This window comes from Varanus komodoensis, unplaced genomic scaffold (assembly GCF_004798865.1).
Source record: "Varanus komodoensis strain SLA01 unplaced genomic scaffold, ASM479886v1 scaffold34_1, whole genome shotgun sequence".
In the NCBI taxonomy this organism is placed as follows: Eukaryota; Metazoa; Chordata; class Lepidosauria; order Squamata; family Varanidae; genus Varanus; species Varanus komodoensis.
Genome location: NW_025335854.1, coordinates 4,753,690 through 4,777,116, shown reverse-complemented (window position 1 = coordinate 4,777,116; position 23,427 = coordinate 4,753,690). Strand labels below are relative to the sequence as shown.

Sequence of the window (23,427 nt, the reverse complement as noted above, 5' to 3'; positions counted from 1 at the left end):
GGGTCAGGGGGGCTTCCCAGAAGCAGAATTCTCCCCATGGTAGCACTGGGGAAGAGAATAATCCAGAAGTATCAGGGATTCCATAATTTCATAGAGAGATTAATTGTGTATAGGCACTTACTTGCAATAACCTTTTTCTTTTGGCAGTTGGAAGTTGGTTTAGTATCATGGCTTATTCCAGAGCTACTGACCATAGTTTCCTAGTATGTGTAACACTATGGTTAGAAAATTCTTGTTTGGCTGGGCATAAAATGCTCTATTATCTCAGCCAATTACATCTCCCAGTGAGACTTGTAGAATGATAGACATCAGAACATTACCAAAGAACTACCCATGACCATCAGGATAAAACAAAAACACTGAACAACTATTTTTAAAGAAATGAAGCAAAGCTTGTTTTATTGCATGTTTTCAGCTTGCAGTAGAAAGATACAAACTTGTACAATAATTTTCAGATGGGTAACCTTATTAGCTAACACACCACATGATTTGTGCAGCTTTGCTTGTTACAACTGCTTAATCTAAGAACCATACAGAAAAGCACCCTTTACATTAGTTAAATTTCAGCGCCAGACTTTTCTGCAGTCATATTACAGCCGTGTTTAGAAACTCCACTCAGATACAACAAAAAAAATCAATCTTGCATATTAGAGTTCATATTACATTGTAGCAGGAGAAAATAAAAGCTCTCACAGTGGAAAACAACACATCTCACTCCAGTCTTATGAACACTGAGATTGTCTTTTTGCTTCAACACTTATCTTATGCCACTACAGAATGAGAACTCCTGACTTTATTTATATATAAAAAGTTATAAAAGGCAGTCAAATTGGCAGGTGTGTCAGCTTTTTTTTTAAATAAAGCCATCTATCTATTTAAATAAGGCTTATTAGATCATTCCAGTTACTTAAGATAAAAAACCCAAACAAGGCCTAAAAAGCAATTTGCTCACATTGAAAAAGACCACTACATTTTCCTGCACCAGAAATGAACTCTAAGGTTAAAAGTATCTGTGTGTGCAAATTGGCAAAACAAACGTGGGGGAAGCTCTTGAAATGATATGCCATCAGCTTCATTATTTCTCAGAATAACTTCCAAAGTCTAAAGTAACATTCTAATACACAAAACAACCTTCATGTGTTCCAAATAAAAATATGTACAGCATATTAATAGTATGCAATATGCAAAAGCTTTGTGTTGCTGATGGCAACTTTTAACACCCCCCACCCTCTATTCACATGTGTACCTCTACTAAAACAATTACATCACTAAGCCTGTTAGTTTTAAGGAGACTTGTGGTAGTCAGGATTTGTAGACTTTTGTGTAGGGGCTCCATTCGTTTGTCTCTGGATTGTAGACTTCGACGGTGTTCAGGAACTCGTTGCCGTCGAATCCGCCCACGGCATAGATTGCGTTGCCCACTGCTGCATAACCGGCGTTGCTTCTTGGAATGGTCATGCTGCCCATCAGCTTCCACTCGTTCCTGGCAGGATCGTACATCTCCACACAGCTCACTGCATGTGAACCATCGAAGCCGCCACCAACAAAGAGTTTCCCTGGGAAGTGAATGCAAGCCAGTCCTTAAAGAGTCCTAATGTCAAAAGCAGCTTTTCATCTACAGAACCTATTCTAGAGTTAAAAGCAGTTGGGCACTGAGCAAAATGAGCTATATTAAATGTTCTTTGAACAAGGTGCTTCTATGCTTTCTAATCACCAGACATTCCCTACTGCAGAACCTTTTTGGGGATACGAGCAGCTCTTCACAGCTATGCATCATCTCTCCCTGCAGTTCATGTTCAAAGAAGCAGCTGGGCCTGCAAGCCAATCGCACATTGTTATTTATTCCACTGGGCTCTACAAGTGCTCCAAATGCCCAATTTAAGTCAAACTAAGGCATCTGCCAGTAGGAGTCAGTAGCGGCTCTCAATGTCCCTTTACACCCTGGAGAACTGAGTAACTGGGTGAGATTCCTCCTCCCTCCCCCCTTGTGTACATTTGTATGCCTCCCAGAATGTGTGAGGAAATTAAACCTTGCATCGGATTCTCTACTAGTGTGCAGGGCAGCATAGAGGAAACATCTAATTCCAGTTAGAAGCAAATTGTATTAAAAGCCTTGCTTTATTCTTTTAACTTTACCCTTTCAATTCTGTTTCTGTAGATAGCTGCTTTAAAGAACAGACACATGTGTGCTGGGCACCTCATCCTTGCGACATATGGTCAGATTCTGCTCATCTGCTATATCACACTGTGAAAGGGCACAGGGGGGAATTCTCAACCTTTGGCTGCCCTGAAGCACAGCACCTAGTGGACAGCAGACAAGAGAACTGCTGTCTTCTTCACAGACCACCCAAAAGGTTCTAGGAACCACACTGCAATGTGTGTGTGTGTGTGTGTGCATTTTATGGTTAATCGTTCAAAGCCGTCATGAACAGCAAAATCAGATGCTTTTTCAAATTTGGAAAACTCTAAAGCAGTTTGTTGTATGATGTAGCTGCTGCAGGAAAAAAAATGAAAATGCAGTGGGAGGCTCACACGCAGAAGACGTCTGTACTGCAGACAAAGACTGCAAGATTTGTCTACTTGACTGAGCTTACCGTCAAGCACAGCAACACCAGCTCCACGCCTAGCCACATTCATCGGTGCAATTAACGTCCAGGTATTGTTTTCTGCATTGTAACGCTCCACACTATTAAGGCAGTTCCAAGACTCAGCTCCTCCAATGATATATAAATATCCTCCAAGCTCACACACAGCAGACTGATGTCTACCTACAGGTCAAAGGCCAGCAGAAGCTTAGAAATCAGATACAAAAGAGGCAATGCTCAAAACTGTCCCAAAAGCAACAAAAGTTACCTTTTGTAGCTGGCAGAAATGTTTAAAGTTTAACAACTCTACCTAGACTAAGAAAGCCTCGGCCTAAAAGGATGGGTGATTCTACAAGCTGTGACTCTCACTCATACATCCTGCAAAACTCAAGCCTAATATAACTTTTCCCATCACATTTCAAAAGTGGTAATAGTATACCATGACCTCTTCCAATGGCAGACTATAGCATAAGCTGCAAAGAGTATTAGTTCCCGGACCAAGACATTTTGACCCATCACAGACCTTGAGTCTTTACATAATGCCACACAAACTCAATGCAACATGGACTTACGGATATTAAGTGAAGCACAATTTGTCCAAGATTTTGTTATAGGATCGAAAACATCACAGTTTTTCAAACCCTTCTGGCCGTAAGGATCTGAGCCACCAATAATATACAGCTTTCCGTTTAGAGCACACACACCTGTTTAGGCACAGGAAAAAAAAATCAACTTTGTTTCAACACTTTGTTTCAATACTTAAGTATTAATACTTTGTTTCAATACTTCAATACAATACTTTCTCTTTCAATACTTAAAAAAGATATAACCTCCCTAAGGCATTATGAGTATTTACCTGCATTGCAACGGTTCGTTCTCAGTTCTGGAACAGGAGTCCAATCATCTATCTCTGGATCATACATTTCCCCGCAGCTCAAGTCATCTGAATGACCATTTGACCCTCCAACAACATAGAGCTGCCCCTAAATTGGACAAATGGTAAGTATTGTAACAACATTCATTAACTTATATTGATTTAATATGTATACCTAGAGCTTGTGAATTACCAGGGAGTTTTTAATCACAACCATGAAAGTATCCACTAAAAAAGGAGAGTTTTTTTTCTAATCTCAAAAATCATGGAAAATGTAACATTCCCCTCTTCCCAAAGTGTTTGTAAATATTAGATAATTACGTTTTCATTCTTGTTGCAAACTAATCTATAATAATGCAGCTGCTATGAATGGGTGTTGGCAGTAATCCAGGAAGGGAACATGGCTCCCCTACTCCACACATACCATAAGAACTGCCATCTGAAACCGTGCTCTTGGCGTCCTCATTGGTGCCACAAAAGTCCAGCAATCCTTTCGGGGATCGTAGCATTCCACAGTGCGCAAGCATTCTTCTCTGTTATAGCCACCTAGTAGTAATACAAAGTGTGAAAGCTCTGTTTTGAAATTTTTGAATCTCTTTGTTGAAGTTCACTTAAGGTGCACATATGATGATAGTTTGTGCAATCATGAAAGACTGCAACCTGTGTGTTTAACATACTGCCACTGCTCTTACCTGCGGCAATAAGCTGGTTGTTAAATTCTGCTGTTCCCAATCCAGATCGTGCGTAGTGCATGGGAGACATGGGCTTTTCCACAAGATCACCTGGTTGAATCTCAAAACTCAAGCTTTTCATCAATCGTGGAGTACTGGTTGGAGAACTTTGGGGACTGTTACGCCCATGAAGGAAAATAACACAAAATACACCATCCAGAACAGCAAGACACAGGTAAGTATTATCTGGAAAAACAGAAAAATGTATTCAGTTCCAAAATATGACTTTTGTTTCTTTCCACTAAAACTACACCTTTACGTTGCAGGTGAGCTGGAATTCCAGGAACCTTCTCCCAACTATTTGAAGGAAAAATGCTAGTCTGCTTATGTACTATACACATCTGGCAAAGACATACTACTGCTTTCTCCTCCCACTACTTTCATGTTTAACATGGATGTATAATGATCTATGAATATGGCCACATGCAAAATTCAGCTTACTTGAAGTCTTCTCTGAAGCAATAATTTTCCACTCGTGTTTTGGACTCTGCACTGCTGCATTTGGAGAAAGACTTCCAGAAGAACTGCTACTTAACTGCTTGAGATCATTCTCACGGGGTGGCTTTTTCTGTAAAATTAAAAGGCAGCTACAGAAACCTAGCCAGTGAGCACAAGTTGATCTGCCTTTGTTTCAGATCTATTTCTCCTTCTTCAAACAAACAAACCAACCAACCTCTGCATGGCCTCATTTATAAGCAAATCTAAACGGGCAATTTAATGAAATAATGTTTTGGCAGCACGACGGAGCACCTAACGCACCACTTACTCACAAAACCCATCTTGTCTTCAGTGTTACCTCAACACACAGCTCGCTGCCTAGCTTCCAAATGAAGAACGTAAGAACAGCTCTGCTGGATCAGAGAAAAGACCGATCAGTCCAGCCTTCTGTTCCCAAAATGGCTGTTCATAAGCCCCAGTGAGGAATGCACACACAGACACGAGTGTAGTTGCCCTCTCCCACTCATGTTGGCCAGCAGCTGGTATTACAAGACACACCAGCTGTTAACCGCCCCAATGAGTCTGCCATTGCTCAGCCTCAAGTAAGAGAGGCCTTCTAGCAGAGAAGAATGCTTATCCTCACTTTGTTCCAAACTAATGTTGCTGGTATTTGTAATGACACATTCAACTTACAGCTATAAAGTTTTAGATCCCATAAACTTCTTCTGATGTTAAATACAGCAAACAAACTTACTGAATGGCAATTAAAACCTCCATAATTCCATCTTCATCCCATTCTTGTAAATTCAGACACCAGAACGAAAATCAACTAAATACAATTTGATCCTACACTTGTTTCTAGTTCAACCAGACAAAACAAAACATCACAGCAGAGGCAAGGGTTAAATCCAGGAAGTGAACAGGATTTTTGTAATGTTAGCAAGGCACTGCAGTGCCCTGTACGCCCACCTTCCCACTGCTTCCTGGCATGAATTGAAGATTATGAGATATATAATTCTCCTTGCAATGTCAAATTGCTTCCACTCAGTTCAACTTGTACCTTACACCAAGCTTCCAGAAGGAAACTCTTTCGAGTAAATTCATGTTCCCAGTCCAAGTCGCATATTAAAGAAAGCAAGAAAAAGAAAAAAAAAAACCAATTCGACACCGTATAATGAAGCTCTGCATACAGACAATTCTCTAGTACTCCTTATCTGTCTCAGTTCTCTTTCAGTTTAATTCACACACTAGGGGTGGGGACTTGTTACTCATGGCCATACTTCCACGATGCTATTTAGTACACACGCACACACTACCTTCAACATTCTAGCAGCTCACTCAAAACTCCATTATTCCTGTGCTTAGTATGTTTAACATGGCACACATTTGTGTTACAGTTACAGCTCAAAAGAACTTGATGAACCAAGACCACACAAGCCATCTAACGAAGTCATTTTCCTATCTTTTAAACCAGGAACAGACAACCTGGTGCATCCTAGATGTTCCAGCTATAGCAGCTATAATTTCTAACTAACCACTAGGGTACTTGCACTCCAAGACGCATCGCCCAGCCCACTTCCAAACAACTGAAAATGGTTTCCTTTCACTGAAGTACACAACATGTTAGTTGTGCTAAACTACACTGGCCAGTTGTACCTGAGATTACCTCAGACCATGTGCAATTTGTACCTGCACAAACTGAATGTGGTCATCATCACTGCCATACACCTCAGCCTGTCCATCTAGTGGATTTCCATCAAGCAGCTTGTGATCAGCTGAGTAGTACAACGTTTGAACCTGCAAAACAACAGAACAGCCATGTGGCTATAGTTTCCATTGCTATTTAATTTTTGGTGTATTGCACATGAACTCCATAAGGTTTCCAGTATAGTTCAGATTATCTTCTCTCCATCTAGCAGAATGGCAAAAATTTTTAAAAAGCAAGTTGCTTTCATGATGACAGATCTTCAAACACTGGATGATGAATTCTTGCTCTCACCGATCAAAGGGAATCTTCGTTTCCTTGACTTCTATTTTCACTGTACCATAATATTAAGATGTTTGACAAGTGTACTGTACATTATCTTGCAGAATAAATTGAACAAATTTAACAATCTCAAGAATGAACTTTTGCTGTTTCTGATGAACAAATGTATTTGCAAAATACAACATTTTTCCTTGTCCAATTAAGAATATGAAAATCATGCAGGTAAACCAAGCACAACTGGATTATAAATCGGGTCATATTAAATATAATGGAATTACTTTTCAACTTTGGATGATCAGTTGCCAATTATTAGATGTCGTATGAAATGCATCAGAAGTGCAAGGAAAATTTGACCATTTAACTGGACTTCTAAAGAAAGGTATAAAAGGGCAAGAGTAAAGTAAGCACAACTATTCTCCGTATCAACTTCGCCCATGATAGCAAGCTTGACCAGATATAAATGTGTACCTCCAATTTCAATTGTCAAGCTACTGGCACTTCAGATTTAGACCAAACTAACTGCTGAAGTTGTGTTTATGAATAAGGCTACCTAATTACACAAAATTTTTCAAACATTAAGATATCCTGTAAAGAATTAAACACCATTAAACATCATCATCGTTCTCTGCCCACAGCGGATTTTCTTAGGAGAACTGGGGCAGGACTGCTGCTTCTTTACGTGTCATTACACTTGAGGTATCTTCTATGGTTCTTCAGCGTTGGGTATCCTAGTTTTGTTAATAAACCTATGGGGAGATAAATCAATGGGGAGGAACAACCATTAGAACCTTTTACCTATTTTTTCTCTTTAAGCAAATCCCTGTAAAAGGAACATATTAAGAACATTCAGGAGTGAGCTCTAAGACCACCTCCCCATTTTAAAAGTGAAATCACATGCTACTTAGGAAGTTAAAGAGTAAGAAAAAACAACAAAAACAGAAGACCAGATTGAACAGTTTATGCAGCTCACCTGGAACCCCCCTAGTTTCTCAGCTTAGGGATACCTACAGTAAAATTTAAATTTTTCATAGTTTTTTTTAAAGAAAAAAAAGAAAGGGGAACATCCTTAATTTCAGAAAAAATAATAGTGTTTGAAGACCAGAAAATCTCATTTTCTTAAAACTAACCTCTTCCATCAGATCTTCCAGACTGTCTCCATTCTCCCAGATACTGCGCTGGACCCAGTTGATTACCTTTGTGTATAGTTTGCCATTGCTGGGTAAGCTAACATTTTCTTCAAGCATGACCTCCAGCTGGAATTAAAGACAAGGTATAGTGGCCACACTTAAAAATATATGAGTCATTCACAGTATTCTAAGTACAATCCCAGGCATCTCGAATAATGACACAGAACATAGAAGGGGTGATCTATCAAGGTTTGCTCATGTTCTCTAGAAGAGAACTTTGCAGAGAGGGGTAAGCTTAATTCTCATTAAGTTCGGTGGGGTAAACCAAAATTGCTACAATCTGTGGACGCTGCTGAAAAAAGAGCTTAGATTTATTCCACTCCAGGGGCTGAAGTCCATTTGGCATCACAACTATGTTTAGTTCATCCTCCCGTAGAGCGGCTGAGTATATCCTGCATCCCCTTTCCCAGGTGATGAATGGCTTCACTTAAGGAAATGTGCTGAGAGGCCATCCTTCACTCTGGGAGATGAAATGCATGCATAGCCACAGGTGTGCAACACCCAAGAGATCCTTGCAATATCTCCAGAACTTTGGAGGAACTACACTAAATTAAGCTATTCAATATGTACGCAAAACCACGTTAACCAATGCAATTGAGTTTAACTTTCCGACAGGTTGGCACAAAAACACCTAAAACAGCACACAGCTGTTGGGTAAATTCTCTCCCTACTAGAATGACTAGGGCAGATGAAATACTATGCATGTTAAGGGTCAAAGTGTCCCCACTAAATGGTTTACAAGTTATTTCTCATGTCTACATATGCTTAGCCCATGAATGTACATTTCATGTGACAAAGCTACATGGAGGGCAAAAACAATTTTTTATCTATTATGGAAATGGATGTATTACTCACTTTCCTTTATATCACCAGAAATGATTAACAGAAGCCAGTAATTTACCAAAATGCCAGCTGCAAATCTTTTTTTATTTTATAAGTTATTAAAGCCTTTTGTGTTACCCCAGCAAAAAAAAAAAAAAAGTTATCATTATGCACAGAAACAAAAGGTCTATTGTTACTGCTAATTTACAATTCAAAATTACTGCACTTCTGCTTCTGCAACTGATGATTTTTACTGTAAAAAACTCTGGGACCAGTTAGATTCCACAATCTGTTTTTGTATTTTATATTGTGGAGTATTATTGTCACTAATGACTTTTGTTTAATTATGTATTTTATTTATATGCTTTCTTTTTGGTGTATCTGACAGTGATTCCAGATCAATACATTAATGTTTTGTATGTAAATGACAAAGGGTTCCTATTTCCAGGTAGATTTAAATGTGACATTTAATTTTATTTCAAAATTAAAAATATTAGGGGAAATGGCATACCTTTAAACGTGGCAATTTAAAAAATTCCTCCTGGTCAGCAATCTGTAACAAGTGCTCTTGAATGTAGCCATCAATCTTGTTCAGCAAACGGGAATCACCCATACTGCTTGCAAAGTTTCGATAGGAGATACAGCTTTCAACATTCATTCTGGAGAGCAGATAATCTCCACAAACCTTTTCAAAAAGATATACAATGAATCATACTTTTTTTACTAAAGGCTCTATGGATCCTTTCCTTTTCTTTTAATTTCTTGCCTATAATCTTGTTTCTGCTGCTTTCAACTTCTATTACAGTTGTTCCAACTACTATGAGAAGTCTCAAAGCACCAGGGTCCCTTATGTTAGGGTTTTGGTTTTATAAATGTGTAGCTCTACCAGGGAACCCATTTAGTTGTATTTGTTCATAGATGAGAAGGATGCTTTCATACAAATCCTGTATATACTTGAAAATGTCCCCCTTGCCCCATATACTGTTTTGCCACTATTAGTTACATGAATAGAAATAGCTCCGAAATGAAAACAAGGAATGTTTAAGTGCCTGTTAAGGCACTTTAGGAACGCATTAAAATATAACTTTTCCTCAAACTAAGTAAGGTTTAAGGCAGCCACCACACTGTATTTTGTAGTGTCCAAAAGTTATACCTGCTTGACTCTTTCCATCTTCAGCTTCTTTGCTGCAGAATATACATCTTTGACCAGTTCTTTATCTGCCTTCAACCTATTGAAGTTATAGTTATTTTAGGATTTATTCTTGAAAGAACATAAAATAACATGTAGTTTGCATGTAAATAGTACCACTTACTGAGCAGTATAGGCATAATTTAACAAGACTTCAACAGCTTCTGGATTAAGATCTTCAAACTTTACATGGGAAACTCCATGAGAATCGCTGTCATTGTTGAAGATTTCAAACAGGTAAGGACTGCAGCAAGCTAGCACTGCTCTGTGTGCCAACATCTCATGTCCACACACCTTAATTAAAACAAGACCAGTCACTAGTGTTAAGCCGTTAATACATACTCTTTGAAGTATTCACAAAAGACTATAAAGCCGTAAAATTAACAATGTTGGTTTTTAAATTAATTAATCTCTTTAGTTCATGATTCAGTCATAGCTAAGCACTTTTAAGGCTCATTGATCCGAGGTGAGTTATGCATATCTTTGCTACAGATTTCAGTGCTCAACTGATCATGGTCATGATTTAGGGCACAATCCAACTGAGGCCCCCAGACTGAAGAAATTATGGATATCCTATGGAGAGTGGAAGGAGCAGTGGAGGCAATTTTCACCTTCCACTTCTCCTGCTCTGCATTTTTGCTGGATGGCCATTTTCAGTTGTCTAATTATGGCATAGACACTATCCTTTGCATCCTGGTTGTTCTGGCCTCCACCCCCCCCCCCAAACACAATTGCCCACTTTAGCCTCACTTTAAGGTCAATTTTCTGCCTTGAGCAAATACTTGCCATGGTTCTTTATGCACCAACTGCAAGGGGGCATGCGAGGAGGAGCAGAGTTCCAGTACCCAGCTCCATGGCTCAAACACTTTCTCTGCCTTAGAGCTGGAAATATGAAAAATCCCATGGCCCTCCAAATAACATCTAGGGATCTCAGGATCGCTCGTTAAAACAAGGCTTTCAGAACTGCTCACCTACTGACTGATATGGTGAGCTTTCAGAATATAAGAGTGGGCCATTTTAAGAACTTCCTATTATTCACCTTTGAAGTTTAAATTACCAGCATAAATAAAAGCCCTGCATTAAAAAAAATCTCCAAGAAACCCAAATCTGCCAAGCACAGCAGACAATGACAACTTATATTGTTAAGTTACCTGAAGTCTAACATCACAAAACTGTCCACTTTTGCGCAAAGCATTTAGCTTTGCAACAGATGACTCAATGAAGTTTTCATCTTCAAACATCAAATAGCCGTTAGGAATCATTTTGCTAGGTTTTTTTGCCTGAAAGAAAGAGGCATTTGTAGCATTCAATATAGTCCAATACAATGTTACTTCCTTAACCTTAAGACTTGTTAAAGCGGCAATACTAGGTATGCTGCTTTGGAATCAGTCCCAAAGAAAGTAAGGGGACAAGCACAAGATTACCCATTCCATTTATTTTTTTGTCTTTGTATGTATCCAGTAGTATCCACTGTATCCAGTTAATGCTAGATAATGATACCAGAAAATAAAAATGCAGAAAATTCTCTTTAGTTCAGTACAAGATAGTTGAGTAGTAGAAACATTTATTACTACTACTACTCTAAATATGTCCTGCATAGTTTTATGGAAAATGCACTAATGACTTCTTTTAAAGTCATAACACTTACTGTTTTCACTTGCCAGAAAATTGACCAGATTTTAGTGTGAGAATACAAGGCATAATCTTTACAGGTAAGAACCCAGTGCTGGCACATTGCCAAAGAGTACCTTCTTCAAGAGCTGGGAGATCTGAGTATGTTTCTGACATCTCCCTCCAGCAGCTACTTATGCTTGAGTGCAGGTTACTCAAGGAAATACAGAGGGCAAACACAGTATATTCCAAGTTTCTACTGGCCTACATGATGTATACACATTGGTGTGCACATGAAAAACTTGGCACTACAGTCTTTCCACAGCATAGCACATAACCATTTTGAATTGTCCTTGCTTTCAAGAACAGAAAGCAAGAAATACAAGCCACAAGAACAACTCCCCTTAGCAAGGAGGAATGAGAGGTGAGGACCTGCCCTTTTATATATTAATCAGTCCTTTTATAGCATTTCACAGCTGAAACTCTGCATCTGTTTTCTAATTAAACTGCTTACATCAATTGTAGATATACTTGATTAGGGTGAGCTAGCTACTTGTTAACTGCCGCTCAAGTATTTGCCAGCTTGCATGACTGCGTCACAATGTAGACCAAGTTTATTTGCTTAAGTACAGTACAAGTAACTTGTATTTGCAGAGTACTTCACAAGAAGTGGCATTATAGGGCCCATATTATTGCACAAATGCTTACCAAATAGATTTATGCTGTAATTTTATGACTAGGAGACTGCAAATAATCCAAGTTCTGTTGTGTGTTAATATGGAACACTTCAATTTATATTCCTTCTTCAGTGAACAGCAGCTTGAAGAAATGCAAGCAACTGTGTCTTCTAAACTGTTGACTCCAAAACTACCAGGCTTTAAAACGATGTAATTAAGTCCTTAAAAGCTATAGGCATGAATTTCTTCTGTGGTAGTCATGCATCATACTCTGCAAAAGAAAACATATTGAATTGATGGATCTAGTATTGGTGCATATCCATTCAAAACTTGTATATACCTCAGTATTGAACTTTTGCACAAGGAAAATAGTATGGAAACTGAAAATAACATTTTCCTTTTAATACTATAAGATTTTAATGGACTGACATGCCTTTTCATCCAACAACACTTTTTACATAATATTTCATAATATACTTTTCAAAGCATAACATAATCCATATTCTGCAGATCCATATTCCAAATATTTAGCTACAGTCTATGGCAGTTCAATTACACCTAAAAATCACTGCACCTGACCAAAAAATTTGGACAGACTGAACAGAAGTTACATAACCACACTTACTGTACTGAACCATAGCTAATAACAAATTGTTCTTAAAAACTAAACTAAAACATCTTACATAAGCCACTAACAACGATGGGTGCAGATATAATTGTTTAATGATTACTCATCAGAAAGTTATTAACAAAGTCAGCAAAACATAATTTGTTCTTTATTAGACACTGAATTGTAAACATTAATTCCACTGTAATATAGATTCTCTTCTACTCTCAGAATCTTTCCCTCAAACTTCAATTAATCAATTAAAATTTACTGTCTTCTACAATTTTGGGCAATAGTTCCCCTCCTACCAAGATAACGATGACTGCAAACATTTTGAACCAAACTGCTTTTGATACAGTTTGCAATCAGTCTCCATGTTGAGAGACACAGAACTCTGGGGCTTTCCCAGTCCTGAAGAGAATAAAAGGGGATGGCATCCGTAGTCATCCAGCCCATGGAAATCACAGAGGGGGCCAGTTCATCCCTCCAATGAGAAATGGTTTTTCCTAGTGTAGAAGATCCGAACTGGTAGATGGATGGAAAGTACAATACTGTTTCTCATGCACTACTTGGCAGCTTTTGTTACCAATCCACTATGGCAGGCTCAAGAAGGCAAGCTGGTACTCTCAGGATGGTCTGGACTACAACTCTTATAACTTCTCACTACTAACTATGCTGACTGGGGCTGATGGAAGTTGCAATTCAAAACATCTGAATTGTGGTATCCTTCTGGGCCATGTTGCTCAGATGAAATTGGGGGAGGGGGAATAGAGCAGATCCAGTCCTTTCTGGTGACCAGATCTTGAAAGATGGTGCTGGGATTCTCCTTTTCTACTCTATGGTCTTTGGCATATGAAATGCCTCAAGGAATCTTCCACAGTTTTCAGTATCTGCATGAAACTGCTGAGGGATCTCTCTCATTTCCATTTGCTGATCCTGAAGAAGCAGTGGAATTCCTGAACTGAGGTCTTGAATAAGAGATTGGATGGATGGATGAGCCCAATCTGACATGTGGTTGAGAGAAGACAGTGCAGATGGATTATTCTTGGATGCAGATATTCAAAGTGTTTTCAATGGGTAGTAAACCTGACTCCTGCATTGTACTTGGATAGTAACAACAACAGCTTGGAATGGCCCTTTTAGTTTCACCTTGGACATATATCCCATTTTCTAGAAAAAACAGGCCTGGCTTAGTTTATCCATTCTTGAATCACAGTACAGGCTCAATTTAATATGCTCCACATGCGGTTGTCCTTGAAGGAATTTTTGAAGCATCAACTGGTTTAGAATATGGCTGCCAGGATTTAACTGGAGTTAATAGAGTGGATTATATTGCAACCAGCTTTTACCAGCTGTACCAATTAACAATTTGCTTCCAGTATCTATTAAAAGGTGCTGACTCTGCATGGCACTGCCCTTGATTGTATGGGACCAGGAATAAATCAAGAATCACCTCTCTCTACTTAACCCTGCCTGGAAGCTCCGGTTCAAGGTAGAGACCTCTCCCCAAGTTGATTCCCACTGTCAGATGTGTAGCAGATGGGCACCATAAAAAACTTCTTACAGAGGCACACATGACTCTGTTACTGCTTTTTTAAAGGCAAGCAGCAAAAACAGCTTCATTTCTGAGTGCCCCCACAGCATCTATAACTTTTAATGAGGCACTACTACTGCTTTTAGCCCTTCCAGTTTTGTTGCTTGTTATGGTTATCCAGAGATGATTTAACCATGATAATGTCCAGTCCCTGAGAGTAGGGGAAAGAGCAGAAACAGTAATGTTTGGGAAAAAAGGATTAGGAGTGCAGAAACTGCATATGAAAGCGTATGGATAGCTTCCATATCCAATATAATCTATCACTGTTTCTAATCAAGAAAACATTTTTGAAATCTGCTTCTTTGTTCATTGCTCAACCAGTGTCAAATAGTATTTGCTTTGTTGTAGACTGGCCCTCTACCTGTATTGAACCACAAATCCCATCATCCATTTGCAAATCTGGTGGTCACTGTGGCTGGAGATGATGGAGGTTATAGTCAGACACATCTGGCAGGTACCAGATTGGCAGAGTCTATGTACCAGAGAAGAATACAGTACTGATATACCACTCATATCATTTATATATGATGCTGTTTAGTGTACATCTTACTTTACATTTTGCGTTACATTTAGATTATGATCCAATAGCAAACAGCAAAAGTCAGTATGGAGTGACAGGATCTGCAGCATTTTATGTTTTCTCTTTATCTTGGACTTGGAATTGTTTCTATTTTCTGGAATTTCAAAAATGTCTTTCTGAAATATAATCAGCAGCTTACAGATGGTCTTTGCCAACAATTCCATTAAGTTATCATGCTTTACTTAATCAAAATCTTTCTGTTAGTCATTAAAACAAACATATACATCCTCATTATTTAATCCACTGCACCAAATGTGCCAGTTCTAGTTTAATCTTATCTAACAAGTTTCTTTATTTGTATTTCGTAAACAATTTTTAAAAGGTACCCAACATGCATTTTATTGTCCCAGCAGTTAAGTACTGGATCTGATTTTTGGGGGGGGGGTGTGAAATCACATATATTGTAATCAATAGAGAGAAATTTTACCAGATTTGTACAAACTAAAAAACTATACTATCTACTTCCCTTACATCATTTACCTTTCAGAAAGAAGATACTCAACTGTTGACACTAATAAATTTTGGGAACCCAAAGGATTGTACATGGCTTGCAGATAAGCACTCACCCACAATCTTGAAACGCCCATCCTTGTGCAGTACTGTATCTGCACTGGCATCCATTCATAGCTACCAATGAACTTATGAAATGAAAGTATTCCATGGAAAAATAAACAGTAGGAAATTTTCCACTTTGAAAAATTTTCTGCCTCATATCTTTAGAAACATGCTTTAGTTAGATCACATTTGGAGTACTCTAATGGGCTATATATTGGACTGCCACTGAAAAGTCTTCAGAAACTTCAAGTGGTCCAGAATGCTGAGGCCAGGTGGCTGACTGAAGCTGGCTATGGGGAGCAAATGACTTGTTACAACTACTAGTCTATTTCTGGGCAAAATCCAGTGTGCTACCTATAGCCCAGAAAACCCTATGCAAAATTCTAGGGACCAGGCTATTTAAAGGACTCCACTGTTCTATATGAATCTGTTTGTTTAATTTCTTCTGGGGAGGCCCTTCTCAGAGGTGTGGGAGAGTGGGCCTCCTCAGTGGCTGCTCCCAGGCACCAAACGTTCCTGCTGAAGGAAGCTGGATTGGATCCTTCTCTGTTTTTCCACAACCAGACAAAACTTCAGGCAGACCATTGATATACAAGCTGGTCTGATGCTGAATGAGTCTGGACCTGTTTGATGTGTTTCAATCTCACATGTTTTTGTTTCAATCTCAATTTTATTATTGTTCTCTACCTTGTGGAGAAACAGGATATAAATTTAGTTCTAAAAGAAAATCTGTTACAGTGTTCGATTCTTAAAGGCAGCTTAGAAATTATTTTAGATAGATGGACATTAGTGGAAAGCTCAATCAGCAGTGGGATTCAAAGTGGTATAGATTTGCTCCCCACTGCATCAATGTTATCCAACAATAGATGAAATGAAATGGAATTTTACTATGCAATTTTGATTTTCATTGTTTTAAACTTTATATTTTATTCACAAAATTTGTACCATCATTCAGTTGCCTTATTTTTCTCTAGAAGTCCACTTGAATTATCAACCTTGATTCTGAAGAAAGTCTGATCATCAGTGCAGTATTTCCTGTGCTCTATAAAATGAACTGCTTACTTTAACTCAGCCTTTTCAAGGTAAACTAAAAAAGGCCAAGGGGGGAAAATCCTAAAAATACTTCTCTACCGTCTCCTCAGGCCACATAAAAAGCTAATAATAAAAAGCTGCAGAATCCTATTTGAAATCCTAAGCAAGCTGTCACATTTGTCGGTCCTTATATACTCCCTTTGTTGATTTTCTCATTTGTCATTTTCAAATCAAATCATTTCCAAAGTAGCAAACAAAGTCCAAATCTCTCCTTGGAATACCATTCACCCTTTTCTCTTATTACTAAGGACCATCCACTTCCATCTCATAGCCGCTACTCTTGCATTTTACAGACTTTATTCCATTTTGCTAAATCAAAAAGTCTAAAGATTCATTACTCTTGAGATTTCCTTCAGGCAAAGATTATGTTAATGGAGACAAAGAAGAATCTTATATAAATTAAAAACATGTATAGGTTTTAAAAAATTAAATCTCTTGTGTTGTATATCTTATAAGACATCATTGTGGTATAAATAAAAAGAGCAGAACCAGATAACCATTAGCAAAAGCCACACTGAGTTTCAAACTGGTATCAACCATCTTCACAATCTGAATAAGTGGAATTAATCTAAGTGCAAAAGCCAAAGGCAAGTGCTAAAAATGCATCATGGAAAAATATTCCCTATTTTAACAACGCCACCACTATCCATCTAGAAGCTAGGAAAAACAGCAGCACAAGGTTCACAGCATGGATTAAATTCAGTTCTATTACTCATCTACTAGAACACATCTATATGGCTTTTTATCTGAAGAAATGTTTATCATGTATGACAACTTATCTGGCAGAATTGATGCATGACAGAAATCCTCAATTAGAGCTCCCTATTTTTATCCCCTCTGAAGCAGATTTTGATGAAAGGAATAGCATAGGTGGAAGTTAGCCTTTTTCTAACTCTCCTGAAGCTGCAGTCAATATACAAAGAGTAGCAGTAATGGAGGTGGAGGGAAATGCAGGCACAGATGCTATATTTGTATTTCCTCCTTAGAGGGAAATGGTGCATGAGGATTATGTGCAAATCAATGTCAGAGCCCCTCACAGCTACTTTAAAGGAAAAGCAAAATTATCAACATCACTGATCTCCCACATCACTTGCAATTTCAGCCCCAGAAAATGTTATCCATCTTATCCTTGAGTATCATTGAACATACAATCCTTCAGGAATAAAAAGCACATTGCATACAAACCAGTATTACAGATCTTCAGCAACATCCAGTGCTACACTGTTGCATCAAAAACATGTCTTGTGGCACCTTAAAGACTAACAAATGTGTTCCAACATAAGCTGCCCACCTCACCTGATGTAATGGGCAGTGCCCACAAAAGTTTATGCCAAAATAAATTGTTCCACAATACTCCAGCTGCTATTAAAGGCTGCAATTTTGAACAAAGCAGAAGAGGTCAGTGCTTCCAATTTTCCCTACTCTGTTTTCCCACTCAAAATCCATCCTAGTGAGGTTCCAGTTGTATGATTAGCTTATGACCAAAAACCAAGAATTTCAAAGAGCAGAGAAGCAGCTGGGGCAGGACATTTTTTGCGTGTGTGTAGGATAATGCCTGCTATGATGATTTAAGAGTCAAGCACCTTTATCTCCTTTCCATCCCTACTCAACCTAGGGCTTCAGTACACACACTTAGTTATCAGAGTTTCCCCCCACATTTAACAGTAATTGTACTATGGATTCCAGCTTGACTCTATTAGGAGCAAATGCTACATGAACCCTAACTCTCACCTGAACGCCAAAAGTATTCACTAAGAACAGCTGTAAAGAAATTAAGGTTAAATACTGTCCAAAAACATTTGATAAACTGGCTGGGAAATACAGTTTGTGTGTAGGATTTATACAGATTTTTGTACTGAAGAAACCAAATACTGAAACATGTGAAAGACTGACCCCTTTAAGAAGAGTTTTGGCCTTGCCTACTTCCCTCTTTCCTAACTATACAACACAACACACACACACACACACACATTTGATTATACATTATAACTACCTCTGGATTGGCTAAGGTGCTTTCTTATTCACCCAATCATACTTTCAACTACAGCAAGCATACTGGAGCAGCAGCTTTTCAATCCCATGAGCTTGGCAACAGGATGTAGCAACGTGGAAAAGGAACAAAGGCAATGCAGAAAAATATGCTAACCTCTCATATACACTGAAGAATTCACACTTTGTAATTATTTTCCTTGCTTCTTAATAATCCTGACACAATGTTAACACAATTATCTTTTCTCTTTTTGCTTTTAAAGAAGATGCATCCTTATGCCATGTTTTGCAGGCAGAGAAACAAATAAATGAACATGCCCAGGCTTCCCAAAAGCTTTACAAAGTTGACCTTTCCAGGAAATGGCCATCATGAAGAACATGGCTTAGAGTGCAACAACTGTACTTCCAAGTCTTTAAAAGTCTTGGGAAGAGCCAGGGCTCCTTCCCTCCATTCCAGAACAATACTGTCTTATATAACAAACAGATGTATTGAAAAACGCAGGGAATTAAGCCATCTTTGTTTTAATCTGGACCTCTCATTTGAAAGCATATGCAGTAGATGACTGCGCAGAAGTTATCAGGCTGCTCTTTACTGCCCCGATTACCAGACTATGCAGCTTTTTAAGAGGCAGGTCTTGGAGAGGTAGAAATTTAAGTTCCTTGAAACTAAGTTCAAAATCACAACGCAATTATAGAACTCACATCAAGAAAGCTTTATTAAGCCTTAATGCACAGGGCTTGGCATGTCTCATTGTGTCACCCTTTCCTTCCCACCAACAAGAAGCACGACAGAGCTACTTCCTAGTGAGACACCACAGAAAAACGTTGTTTCCCATGAAGAGCATAACGCCCACCCCTGAAACAATCCGCATTAAACATTGGGAGTGCTTGCACAATAAAGGCCACTTCCTCTTTATTTTTTTCCTTAAGTCAGAAGATAATCTCAAAAAGAAGCAAAATCATCTGGCTCAGGGCAAGGGCAGATAGGTAGCCAAATTCAGGATAAAATTTTTCTTCTTTAAAAATAAATAAATAAATAAATAAATAAAAATGCAACGAAGATTCTTCATTAGTTCCCAACGCGCCCGTTCGGCCAACGCACTAAAGCAGCGATCCCCAACCTGGCGCCCTACACAAGCACGCGTTGGATGGCCAGGCCCATAATCCCTAGCCAGCATCTCCAACGGCCATGCTGACTGGGGAGATGGGTTCTGTAGTCTCACACCTCGCCAAGGCACCGTGCTGAGGTGGCTGCAATGTGCACGGGCCACTCCCGCACGAGGTGCGCCCTCCGCCCTCCAAGTAGCGCCCTCTTACCTACCTCCCGCGCCTTGCAAGGGCTCTCCAGACGCGAACCGACAAGCACGCTCAGCATCCTCTCCGCTCTTCTCCCCGTTCCCGCCCCGACGCGGCATGGCCGCCGCTTAATCCCTTGCTGCTCCCACCTCCCCATCGCAGGCTCGCGGGCCGGCCGGACGGACAGACATGCCGGGTCCCCGCGCCCCACGCCGCCGGATCGCCTGCCTGCGCCCGCCCTCCCAGGAAGCCCCCCGGCCGCCTGCGCGCCCGCCAGCCGCCCCGCGGATCGCCCGAGCCCCCTCACCTGGCGCCTCTCCACGCCGACGAGGCCGCTCATATTGGGAACGTCCGGGCTGAGGGGGAGAAAAGGCGCCTTCCGCGTCGGGGGTGCGGGGAGCGCCGTGGTCCGCGGGGAAGCTCCCGAACCACCGGGGCGCGGGGCGGCCTGAGGCGACGGAGGAGCGAAGGCGGCGAGCCGACGGGGCGGACGCGACGGGAGCGGCGCCACGCGAGGCCGACTGCGCGGTTTCGCCGACCGACGCCGCGGCTGCCGGGCGGGCGGGCGCGAGAACCAACGGGCTGCGAGGAGGGCGCGAGGGACCACTGGCCGTGACGAGACAAAAAGAGCGAGCGCGCGGCAGGGCGCGAGGGGGGAAGGGCGCCGGCGCGCGCGCGCGAGGGGCGGGGCAGCGGCCAGCCAACCAGGGCGCCCCGCTCGAGCGCCGCCGACCCGCCTTCTGCGGGCACTGCGGCCAGAGCGGGGGAAACGGATGGGGAACGCCCCCTCGCGCCGGACGCATCACACCCCGTACTCCTCCGCGCCGGACATCTGAGGCGGCTCGGATAGTGGACGGGCGGGACGGCGGGCAAGAGCGCGCGAGGAAGACGGGGCGTGGCGACGCATGCTGCGCTGCGCACCGCTCCGCGAGACGCTCGCGGGGAGAGGGAGGAAAAGGAGTCCCTTCGGCCTCCCTCCGCCTCTCTTGCTGCAAAGTGGGTCAGGAGAAGATAATAGAGGGCGGAGGAGCGGCGCGGCTCGGCTGACTCCAGCCGCTTAGCACGGGGTGTTCTCGTTAATTGAATTAAATTCTCCGCGAGTAAATAGCGAAGCAGCTTGCACGCTTCCTTTTTGCAGGGAAAAGGCGGGTGCGCGCGCGTGGAGGGGAATATTGCTGCTACCTGTTGTGTGTGTGTGTGTTGAATTGCAACGATGGAACACCGTATTTGCCCGAATCCCTCTTCTTAGTAACGAGAAGCGGGGAAATGGGGGGCTACCACTATTTTTGCAATAGTCAGAGGCTGTGCAGGTCGAGTTGAAGTCGCGTTGCTTTCAGTGCGACTGTTTTCCGCGCCAGGCTGCAGTCCGACGCGCTGTTAAGCGAGGGCGATTCCGCGGCACTTAACTTCCAAGTTCCTCTGTGTAGCATCTGCATAAGAGGGACTTTCGCTCGCCCCAGGGCTCAGGGTGCTTTGCAAAGCCTGTCCCACCGTTAACCTTCAAAGCAACCTTACCGAGCTGGCCTGGGAGACAGACCCCAAGGGCGAATTCAGCTCTAGCCAAAGCAGGGATTGCAATTTGCACGAGCCAGGTCCCAATCCCACGCTGCCCGCGGCACCAGTGTAGGCCTTCTGGTCCTATAAACCGGATCAAACGGGTTAGGGGGAGCGCGCTTGGGAAGGGGCGTTTCATTGCTATCTATTGGACTTGGTTGCCTCTGAGTAAACAAGATTAGCAACACGCTGCACATTCAATTCTGCGGCTTCCTCTCTCCCCTTCCTGCAGGAGGAAGGCAGCAACCTGTCAAAGAAGAACCATTAACTTGCCGGGTTTTGCCCTTGCGGATCTTAATTGCAACAGCATAAGGTCCGCTCCATTCCCTGCACCAGGAGCAACTCCCTGAACAAGATTTTGATTTAGAGTTCTCGTTTTGCAAACAAGAGAGAGACATGCCTGGAGCCGGTTTTTTTCCTGTTTCGCTCTCGAGCGGAAATGACTGTGAAGCCCTCTCTCTATAGCTTAAAACTTGCAGAAATGACGAGGTTTTTGAAAAGCACGGACTGTTTCATCTTTAATGCCTTCTGGCTGAGCTTGCAGGATCGTTTTCACTGTGGAAAGAAAGTGTGTGTTTGCTTACCTTGCCATAAACTGCCCTGCAAGAGACAACACTCGCATTTATCATACATGAAAGCAAGAGCAAAAATAGGGAGTAAAGTTTTATCTTTTTCCAGAGTTTAAAAAATATGCAGTGGGCAAATTGCAGGACTTTAAACAAGGCACCGCTTTCAAAATAACCACATTAGCACGCCCACAATAAAGATAAAGCTTGCTTTTATTGTTTTTCCCCATCACATGTTTTCCATGCCCTCTTCTTCCCAATGCTTAGATCATACTGGCCACACTTCAGTTAGTGTGTTTATCTCCCTTTTTGCCGCATTTCTCTTAATTTGTTGTGCTTTTCAAGTTCCCAAGAGATTCTTCAACACCTTGAAATCAAACAAGGACTGAGCACTGGGAATTCAAAGCTAACGGGGACAAATGCTGAGAACGAAATTGGTTAGCAAATTTGGAATGGGGCTTGCAGAATCAGCTACACAAGAAGGCTTTGGAGAATTCATGGCGCTTCTTGGGCTATCCTGGTGGTTTAATCTATCTCCAGTCTTAGAGGCAGTGTGCCTGGGTACATCAATTGCTGGGGAACATGGGTAGGAGAAATCTGTTACACCCATGGGCTGCGTGTGGATTCTGGCTGACTGCCCCCTGTGTACACAGTGCTGGACTGATCCAGCAGGACAGTTCTTACGTTTTTACTCTCCTTGCATTAAAAAAAATAAAAATGGCACCTGCAAAAGTGCAGTTGGGTTTGCATTTATTTATTTATGGGCCCCCCCCAAAATTGTACATTAATTAAAAGTAGTCTCCGGGTTCTTCACAGGGGCAGGGTTACAGCTGTCCAGGCAGTGGAGTCCCCTGAGTCAAGTTCCTTTCCTGTTTCAAGGTGCAAGGAAAGGAAAAGGCAAGGCTGCACTTTGACTAATTTGTGCACAGTTGTGGGTGCCACCCCTGCGAATAAGGGAAGAGGAGAAAGCAGCAAAAATTGGGTGCACCAAAACGGGGGGGGGGCAATATCACGTAGCAATGCAATCCTCTTGATTTTAGTTGTTGACTGCACCATTCTCGGCACTCTCCGCCATCTCAGCCTTTCTGCAAGCCTCCAGCTACTTCAGAAAGGAGAGGAACTGGGTGAGTTCGCACAACATTGCGACCCACTTGAGAATAATCTGCAGTGTTGGTGCCCAAGCTTACCATGGGTTGGTCTCCCCTTTCTTGTCCCTGAACTTCCAGCCCGTGCGTGTCCCAGGGTCCTGTGCAGCAAAACCGGTCTTGTCCTGCGACTCGGCTCCGATCAAAACCCTTTTCTTCATTTACTTCTTTTTGTCCTCTTTTTTGAAACCTAGAACACATTTGACCTTTCTTTTGGACAGGGAACTATATGCAGATCTGTAACTGTATGGTTCTGGAAAAGGGGCCAAAAGCACACATTTGTGGCAGGGGATGTGAATCCAGTGCACCCCTCCCCCCCCAAACAACAACAACAACAACAAAACCTGC

At 41.4% G+C, this 23,427-nt stretch overlaps 1 protein-coding gene across 1 annotated transcript; it reads right to left on the bottom strand.

Annotated features, from left to right (window-relative positions):
- Positions 1 to 370: 370 nt before the first annotated feature.
- LOC123027927 (influenza virus NS1A binding protein) lies at positions 371 to 20,295 on the bottom strand. Its single transcript, XM_044439284.1, has 15 exons — positions 20,122 to 20,295; positions 12,133 to 12,372; positions 10,965 to 11,093; positions 9,938 to 10,107; positions 9,778 to 9,853; positions 9,136 to 9,309; positions 7,743 to 7,868; positions 6,318 to 6,425; positions 4,632 to 4,758; positions 4,152 to 4,376; positions 3,884 to 4,005; positions 3,442 to 3,568; positions 3,158 to 3,289; positions 2,595 to 2,768; positions 371 to 1,556 (listed from the first exon to the last, which is right to left on the bottom strand). The coding sequence occupies exons 3-15, from the start codon at positions 11,073 to 11,075 to the stop codon at positions 1,303 to 1,305; spliced, it is 1,926 nt and encodes a 641-aa protein (XP_044295219.1). The 5' UTR covers positions 11,076 to 11,093; positions 12,133 to 12,372; positions 20,122 to 20,295; the 3' UTR covers positions 371 to 1,302.
- Between the last annotated feature and the right edge of the window lie 3,132 nt (positions 20,296 to 23,427).